At 50.6% G+C, this 9,572-nt stretch overlaps 1 protein-coding gene across 1 annotated transcript; it reads left to right on the plus strand.

Annotated features, from left to right (window-relative positions):
- Nucleotides 1–797: 797 nt before the first annotated feature.
- SMUG1 (single-strand-selective monofunctional uracil-DNA glycosylase 1) lies at nucleotides 798–9,068 on the plus strand. Its single transcript, XM_081115209.1, has 3 exons — nucleotides 798–838; nucleotides 5,143–5,444; nucleotides 6,460–9,068. Exons 2-3 carry the CDS (start codon nucleotides 5,154–5,156, stop codon nucleotides 6,985–6,987), a joined length of 819 nt encoding a protein of 272 aa, XP_080971335.1. The 5' UTR covers nucleotides 798–838; nucleotides 5,143–5,153; the 3' UTR covers nucleotides 6,988–9,068.
- Nucleotides 9,069–9,572: the final 504 nt, after the last annotated feature.

Raw genomic sequence — 9,572 nt, forward strand, 5'->3', positions numbered from 1 at the left:
GATTCTTTCTCATCATTGATTTTTTTTTTCATCATTGATTTTTTTAATAAGATATATTTTTATTGATTTCAGAGAGGAAGGGAGAGGGAGGGAGAGATAGAAACATCAATGATGAGAGAGAATCATCGATCAGTTGCCTCCTGCACTCCTCCCACTGGGGATCAAGCCCGCAATCCGGGCACGTGCCCTTGACCAGAATCGAACCTGGGACCCTTCAGTCCACAGGCCGATGCTCTACCTATTGAGCCAAACCAGCCAGGGCTCATCATTGATGTTTATATCTCTGTCTCCCTCTCCATTCCTCTCTGAAATCAATTATATATATTTTAAAAAAGGAGTTATTAGGAGATGACGGAAGTGTCTCTGTGGATGTTCTACATACAGTCCTAGGAGGGCTGCAAAGGAAAGGTCTCTTACACCTGGGGCAACCGGAGGGCTAGAACTGGTTTTTAACCATGTTAATAGCCTCAGGTGGGTTGGGAGGTTGGGGATGGTTGAAGCTCCTTGATTCTTAACCCCTTTGGGGAAAGTGTTGTGGATGAGCTATGGAAGGTTGATGCCTTTAGGGCTAGAACCCAGGATCTTCGAGGTTCTTAAAAAGCCTGGCCCTCACTTCTCAAATGTTGTTGATTCAGCCCTGAAGTAAAGAATAAACTACAACCCCCAGCATCGCTTAGCGCTAATTTAGCACGCTTTCCGGGGACTTGCGCATTTCCGGCGGAAGTGGCCGTGACTACGCCAATCTCCTTTCCTAAGCAGAGTGGACTACGATTCCCACTGTCCTCCGCGCCCGGGGGCGGGGAAAAGGACTCGGAAACCGGATGGGCAGCTGGGCCAGGTGAGGAAGTTGGAGGCTGGAACCCAGGGGCGACGGGGGAAGGGTCGGGGTTCACGCGGCTTCGGGGTGGCGGCAGGCGGGGAGTCGGAATGTCTGCGTTTTGGGGCCCCTCGCGCTGTTCGGGGTTCGTCCCGGCGCAGGGAGCGCGCAGCCCTTGGAAGCCTGGAGGCCTGCGGGCCGAGGCTTTCTTGTCGGGCGCACGCGGAGGTTTCTTAGGGAGCCTTAGTCGTCTGCCCCCTCGGAGCCAGGAGCCAGGATGAAGTGGTATTTTTGAGCGCGTGCTCTGTTATCTTTATTATAATTATTGGTTTTAAGGATTTGCTGATTGTTCCTGTGGATTCCTGGGGTGCCCATAGGGACAGGGGAGTGGAGAGTGTCTTCGATTCCCTCTTCACTGTGTCAGAAAGCCTAGGTGTCCAGACTTCTCGCTGGGTCACCCTCCGCTTCCTCTGCACTTAATGTGACACGACACTGATTTATAAAGTATCTACTAGTATGTGTCTTAAGTCTCTGGCCCTTGATGACTTTAGATAGTGCTTCCGAGTTCCTCTTTTGGGCTCTTACAGTGTTTTGTTGGGGACATTAAAGCGCCAACCACAGTGTCTTAAAGTTGTGTATCTGTCATCTCAGCGGTTCATGAGCCTGGCCTACGTTGTTTTTTTCATTTGGGATTTCTTCCCCACCAAGAAACAGACTATTACAGTACCTGTCATGTAAAAGACTCATACATATTGAAAAAAATAAACCTACTGGTGCTAGGTTAGGTGGAATTTCTCATTTTCATTTCATAGAGTTAAGTGACTCTAGAGCAGTGGTTCTCAACCTTGGCTGCACATTAGAATCACCTGGGAATCTTTTTAAAATCCTGATTTCTGGGCCTCATCCTCCGGAAATTCTGTTTCTTTGTTATGGGGTGGGGCCACAACATTAGTAACAGAGAAACAGAATTCCCGGAGGATGAGGCCCAGCAATCAGGATTTTAAAAAGATTCCCAAGTGATTCTAATGTGCAGCCAAGGTTGAGAACCACTGCTCTAGAGAGAACCTTCTTAGAGTTGAAACCTGGACTAGAACTTGAGTCAGATGACACCCATTCTGTGGCTCTTGCTATCAGATCAGGCTTTGAAACCCTGGAACACTGAAATAACCCTTGTCACTTTGTGTACCCCCAGCTTTGCTGTCTCCAGCATAGGTCTCTGAAATCAAAGGTAGGTCCCACTTATGGCCGAGAGAGATCCCGCATCTGGAGCAGCCAGACCACTAATGTTGGTGCTACCTGGGGAGAGGCAAAGCAAGAGCCTCTGAGGCATTGGAGTCCTCCCCAGCTTCCTTCTCAGCATGTGCCTGAGGCCAGTTGGCCCTGGGTAGCCAGCTGGATAGATCAGTTGAATTCTGAGATCAGACGGGGGAGGAGTTCCTAAGTTTGGCCCCTGATTTTTTCCCCTCTCTTCCTCCAGGCTAGGGTCAGAGAGCAGGTTGATGGATCAAGCTGTTGTGTCAACCTTGAGTTCCTATCTGGGTTACTCTTAACCTGGGCAAGGGGTTGAGAGGGAGAAAGAACCATGATCTACGCTATGGGAGGTCCAGACCTGATGGAAACCCCCCAGAGCCTGGCAAGCCCTGGGAAGGGGCAGAGTACAAGTGGGCAGCTGAGTCTTCAGCGAGTCCATCAGGACCGGCTCCTTGGTAGGAGGTAGTTTAAATAGGGATGGACAGAGCTGAGCAGGTATTCGTTGACTACTTAGTAAGAGCTAAGACCTTGCAGATATGGAGGGAAACTGACCAGTGACTGGCCTCTGATTGAAGAGGGAGGTATGTGAATTTATGAAGAAACTACGAACCATGGTGACACAATGGTTCTCAGCCTTCACCAACCATCAGAAACACCTCGGGAAGCTTGTCAAAAAACAGATTCCCAGGCCTTGTGCCGGATTACAAAGCTTGCTTGAATACTCCCTCTGCTTTCTCCCTTCTGCTTCCCTCTCTTCTCTTCCCCCTTTCCCTTCCTCCCCCTTTACATGCAACATCTCATTCTTTTATATTATACTAGAGGCCTGGTGCATGGATTCGTGTACCAGTGGGGTCCCTTGGCCTAGCCTGCAGGGATCAGACTGAAACCAGCTCTCTGACATCCCCTGAGGGGTCCTGGATTGCGAGAGGGTGCAGGCCAGGCCAAGGGACCCCACTGGTGCACGATCGGGGTTGGGGAGGGACTGTGGGAGGGCTTCAGGGCGTGTCCAGCCTGTCTCTCCCAGCCCGGATCTCGCCCAGTCCAGGCAAGACCCCAGCAGCAAGCTAGCCTACCGGTTGGAGTGTCTGCCCCCGGTGGTCAGTGCGGTGGTCAGTGCATGTCATAGCGACCGGTCGAATGGTCGAATGACTGGTCGAACACTTAGCATATTAGGCTTTTATTATATAGGATTTTTAAAAAATATGTTTTTATTGATTTCAGAGAGAGAGCGAGAGAGGGAAACAAATGAGAGAGAATCATTGATCAGCTCCCTTCTGCATGCCCCCCACTGAAGGTTGAGCCTGCAACCTGGACCAGGAATTGAACTGTGACCTCCTGGTTCGTAGGTCAACACTCAACCACTGAGCCACACCAGCTGGGCATATTAATATTATTTTAAAATAACAATTTTTCAAATACAGTTTACATACAATATTATATTATTTTCAGGTGTACACCCCAGTGTTTAGACATTTATACAGCTTATGAAGTGATCGTCCCGATAAATCTAGTACCCATCTGACACCATACAGTTATTACAGTACTATTGACTATTTTCCCTATGATGTGCTTTACATCACCATGACTACCAATTTGTATGTAATCCCTTCATCTTTTTCACCCATTCCTCCAACACTTCTCCCATCTGGCAACCATCAAAATGTTCTCTGTGTCTATGAGTCTGTTTCTGTTCTTCTTGTTCGTTTATTTTGCCTTTTAGATCACACATATAAATGAAATCACTCTTATATCAACATTATTGAGTGAATATTGTTATTTTTAGTATTTGGATGAGGAATCCAGAGACTGGCTCTGGTTACATTGCTTGTAAGAGAGTCTGGTAGTCATCCCACTTACCACTGAGGATTCTTGAATGTGGGCAAGAAGCTGGACTGGGCTGGGGAGGTTGTAGAATTAGCAGGGGTGGCTGAGTGAATCATCTAAGGCAGTGGTTCTCAACCTTGGCTGCACCTTAGAATCACCTGGGAATCTTTTTAAAATCCTGATTGCTAGGCCTCATCCTCCGGAAATTCTGTTTCTTTGTTACTAGTGTTGTGGCCCCACCCCATAACAAAGAAACAGAATTTCCAGAGGATGAGGCCCAGAAATCAGGATTTTGAAAAGATTCCCAGGTGATTCTAATGTGCAGCCAAGGTTGAGAACCACTGATCTAAGGCAAGATGGTTTGGGTGATTCAGGGCTCAGTCTTGAGTCAGATAGTTTGGGTTCAAATCCCAGGTTCATGACTTGCTAACTGCATAACCCTGGGCAAGTTGCTTGATCTTGCTAAGCCTAGGTCTTCTTACCTGTAACATGGGAGCAATAACACCCATCTCCTGGGGTTGTTATGAGTATCCATGGGGTGTATCTGGCACGGAGCACTTGCTTACCACCTGGAAGCTATTGTAATTAGCCCTTAGTAATTAGTCTCTGAGCTATGGCTTTGCACCTGCATCTCATTCTTCAGCACATTGGTTCCCAGGACGCGGCTCATCCTGGCTGGGCTTGTTTTGTTAAGGGGGACATTGAAGGTACTGAAATTTTGCCACCAGTAAACATTTATTGGAAACTTACCAAAGCTTGCCATGATCTAGGACAGTGATGGCGAACCTATGACACGGGTGTCAGAGGTGACACGCGAACTCATTGTTTTGGTTGATTTTTCTTTGTTAAATGGCATTTAAATATATAAAATAAATATCAAAAATATAAGTCTTTGTTTTACTGTGGTTGCAAATATCAAAAAAATTCTATGTGTGACACAGCACCAGAGTTAAGTTAGGGTTTTTCAAAATGCTGACACACCGAGCTCAAAAGGTTCGCCATCACTGGCCTAGGAACAGACACAAGACCTAGCCTGATGGAAGGGAGGCTTGGAGTGGGGGATGGGTTATTCACACCAGGTGATGAGTGAAGGGGAAGAGAAGAGGTCCTTTCATTACCAAGAACTGAGGTGAGCTTAGTCCTGCCTGGAGGTTGGGGGATGACTGATATAGGAAATGGTGGTGGAGCCCTGGCCGGTCTGGATTCCTCCCACTCTAGGACTGAGGGGCCTCTGTCCATCTCTTTTCCAGGTGACGGTGACATGGCTGTGCCCCAGGCTTTCCCACCGGGGCCCCTTCATGAGCCTGCAGGTGCCCTGGTGGAGCCCCAGCTCTGCCCTCGAAGCTTGGCTGAGGGCTTCCTGGAGGAGGAACTTCGGCTCAATGCTGAGCTGAGCCAGCTGCAGTTTTCTGAGCCTGTGGGCATTGTCTACAATCCCGTGGACTATGCGTGGGAGCCTCATCGCAGCTACGTGACCCGCTACTGCCAGGGCCCCAAGCAAGTGCTCTTCCTGGGCATGAACCCGGGGCCCTTTGGCATGGCCCAGACTGGGGTAAAGGGCTTGGCTGTCCCTGGTGGGTGGAGTGGGAAGCTCCAGGGGGATGCTTGGCTGCATGTGCTGTGGAGGAGGAGTATGTGTGCGGCTGTGGCCGTGCGGGTGTACGGGGCTCCCATCCCTTCCCAATACACACTGGCTCCTGTGGGTCTCAGACATCCTCCTGGCCTCACTGCCCGTCGTTAACCAAGGACATTAATGGTAGTTCCGTTATCCTCTGTGAGCTGTCCGCTAATTGCCTCTGAGAGCCCTTCCTTCCGCCAGCCCCATCCTTAGCTTACCGGATCTCCCTTCTCCCTAGAATGTGGTTGGGATCAGGAGCGGGACCAGGACTCCAGGGCCCTCAGGAGAGACTGGTTGGCGGGTGGGTATGGAATCGATGCAGCGCACTCAGGCAGCCTGGGCTCTGCTTCTTAGCTGAGGAGAGGTTCAGACCAGAGCAGGCTTCAGGGCCTGCCTGCGTATCTCTCAGGCCCCGGGATGAGTGACTGCCCCTTGGTGGGGCGCTTGGCAGGTGGGGGAGGGGAAGAGGCTCCAGGGCAGGAGGCTCAATCGCTTTTATTGACCCCAACTGGGGGATGAAAGGTGGTCAATGATGATCGATGGAAATGACAGCCTGAGGCTTGGGGCTGAGAGGGCACCCAGAGAGCAGTGGTCATCCCTGTCCTTGTGCCTCCTCTAACCCTGGCAGCCTTTCTGTCTCAGACCATCCATTTGTCCTCAGTACTACCCATCAGGCCTTAGGAAGGGCCCGGTATCCCCGTGAACTCCCTGTACGTGGTCCCAAGGGGGTAGAGGCAAACAGATAGGTCTGGACCACAGTCCACAATGAAAAATTTGAGAAAGAGGGACAAGATCAAACCATAGGACCAGGAATCCTAGTCTCCGGCCTTCGGGTGAGCGGGGGGAGGTGTTCAGGCTAGATCCTCATGGAGCGTGGCAAGGGGTCAGTTGGTTCAGAGAACAGGTGTCAGGACTCCAGTTGGAACCATCATGTCTCTCTCCTCCACAGGTACCCTTTGGGGAAGTGAGTGTAGTCCGGGACTGGTTGGGAATTGGGGGCTCTGTGTTGAGCCCTCCTCAAGAACACCCTAAGCGACCAGTGCTGGGGCTGGAGTGCCCACAGTCAGAGGTGAGTGGTGCCCGGTTCTGGGGCTTTTTCCGGAACCTCTGTGGACAGCCCGAGGTTTTCTTCCGCCACTGTTTTGTCCACAATCTGTGTCCTCTGCTCTTCCTGGCTCCCAGTGGGCGCAACCTCACCCCCGCCGATTTGCCTGCCAAGCAGCGAGAACAGCTTCTTGGGCTCTGTGACGCGGCCCTCAGCCGGCAGGTGCAGCTGCTGGGGGTGCGGCTGGTAGTGGGCGTGGGGCGGCTGGCGGAGCAGCGGGCACGGCGAGCTCTGGCTGGCCTGATGCCCGAGGTCCAGGTGGAGGGGCTCCTGCACCCCTCCCCTCGGAGCCCACAGGCTAACAAGGGCTGGGAGCCACTGGCCAAGGAGAGACTGAGTGAGCTGGGGCTACTACCGCTGCTAACAAAATGAGCGCCCCTGGGCCTGGCAGAGGGACACATTCAAGGCCCCCAGGTCCTTCTTGAGCGAGCAGATGACTACACGCCTCCTGGACCGGAGCAGGAAGATCCTCCTCGGCCGTCTGGTTGCTGGGACCTGCCACGGCAGTTTTGACACTCTTCCGGCTGGCTCTCCTGATTCCTGCCTTCTTCCCCTTCCTTTGAGCACTGCCTTTTTGGAACCTAACTCCACAGAGAGGCAACACCTGCAAACTGCTTACTTCACTGTTTCTTTGAGAGCCTGTGTTCAGCTGAGTGACCTCCAAGGTCTTATTTGCTATCAGAGAAAAGATCCTGCCAGGATGCGCACCCATTCTCATGGAGGAGTGTCCTTCAGCTGACCCCTCTCCTCACAGGGACCAGGACAGAGCATGGGGCATGGGTATTGAGAATGAACTTACGGAAGACAGGCTGGATCAGAGAGAGGAAGAATTCAGTGTGGCAGCGTGGGGAAGGCTCGAAGACCTGTTGAGACTTGTGAACTTGACTTTGGGCATGTTGATTAACCTCTTCAAGCCTTGGGGTCCCCATCTGTAGCGTGGGGATCCCTACCCCATGGGGTTGGTGTGGGGATTAACTGAGATAACACTTAAAGTGCCTTGTGTGGTACCTGGCACATAGCTGCTCATTACACCTCTTTTTTTTCTTGTCTCGGGTTGGGGTGTCACTGCACTACAAGGGAAGCCCCTCCACTTGAAGGCCGTGGGGAGAAGTCTCAGCCTCCACCCGTGGCCTGGGTGAGGGCAGACTTGCCCTGCCAGAGATGGACCATGACTTTATGAAAAACCCAGCCTGTGATTTTTCAGTCTAAGCATTAAAAGCTCCTAAATCTTTTTGTGTTGGTGCTTTTCCCTGTCCTGGGAACATGACAGGAGTGGAAAGTGGTAGTTTATATTTTCCCTCCTACCTCTTCACTGTTGGCAAAGGGCAGCTGGGGGGTGATGTAAACATTTCCAGTTGCCTTACCAAAGCAGCAGGTCTCTGCTAGGGGCCTGTCCAGTGGCTTGTCTTCTGCTCCGGGCGCTCTGGGGAGCAGGTGGTGGGTGGATGGGAGCCTGGTGTTTCCAGCTAACTCATTTCTTATGTCTGTTGCATGGCTGGCTGGTGTGCCCATTTGGCAAGGGTTGGGAAAGTGAATCAAGCTGGGAGCAGAGAAGGTCCTGAGACCACCTTAATGAGGAGCACATGGGCTCTTCTGGGACAAGTCATCTCCAGCTTTCAAAATTAAGGCTTTTAGTATAAGTGAGTCTCCCCTGTTCTCTACAACCCAATTGTATAATAAAGAATTTTACTGGTCTTTGTCCTTGGTTCTTTAGAGGGAGCCTCTAAATCCTTGGACTTTCCCAAGTGATAGGAATTTCTGTTATTCATGGTGGATCCCTCAGACCACACCTGAGTTTATGATGAAGTTTGACTCAGGATGAGGGTGACCATGCCAGAAAGACCAACCATGTGATTAGCGGGTTGGGGCTTTGAGTCAGGTGATATCAGCCTCCATGGAGGAGAGGGGGCTAGAGATTGAGTTCAACCATGTGGCCAATGATTTTTTTTTCTGTATCCAAAATGCTTTTATAAAAGAATATAAACACAAAATGATTTTTTAAATATTTTGATTGATTTCAGAGAGGAAGGGAGAGGGAGAGAGATAGAAACATCAACGATGAGAGAGAATCATTGATTGGCTGCCTCCTGCATGCCCCTTCTTCCCCCCCACTGGGGATGGAGTTCACAACCCGGGCATGTACCCTTGACCGGAATTGAACCTGGGACCCTTCAGTCCACAGGCTGAGGCTCTATCCACTGAGCAAAACTGGCCAGGGCAGTGATTTCAATAAGTTATGGCTACATAGTGAAACCCCAATAAAAACTCTGGACACAAGCTTTGGTGGGCTTCCTGGCTGGTGGCACATGGATATGTTGGGAAGGTGATGCGCCATGATTCTGTGGGGGGAGGGCACGGAAGCTGTTTTTTGGATCATCCCAGATCTTGTCTTATATGTTTGTTCATTTGGCTGGTCGTACTTGGTATCCTTTATAATAAACTAATTGTAGGTAAAGTGCTTTACTGAGTTCTGTGAGTTATTCTAGCACATTATTAAACCTTAGGGTGTCATGGGGACCCCTGAATTTATAGCCAGAAGTATAGGTGGCCTGGGGACCCTCGAACTTGAAGCTGGCATCTGAAATGAGGGGAGTCTTATTTGGGACTTTGCCCTTAAACCTGTTGGACGTGGGCTAACTCTGGGTAGTTAGCATCAGAATTGGGTTCAGTTTTGCAGCCCCACATGCCTTAGCCGTCTTTTCCTGTCTCTGCTCTTATGCTATAGTGTAAGTAGTCATTGCCCCATGTTGCAGAGCACTGGCGTAGGCTCTGTGGATAACTTCCCAGGATGGAAGCCGTTGTTCCCTTAGGCATTTAGCTGAGGCAGTCAGGGAAAGCTTTCTGAAAGAGGTGGCATTTCCAGTGGCCTTAGAGAATGGGAACGTTTTGGAGAGCTTAGAGAAGAGTGTTGTTATGTTCAAGGGGTGGCAAATAGATTAGCATTGACTTGACCCAGT

This window comes from Myotis nattereri, assembly GCF_964212035.1.
Source record: "Myotis nattereri genome assembly, chromosome: 2".
Classification (NCBI taxonomy): Eukaryota; Metazoa; Chordata; class Mammalia; order Chiroptera; family Vespertilionidae; genus Myotis; species Myotis nattereri.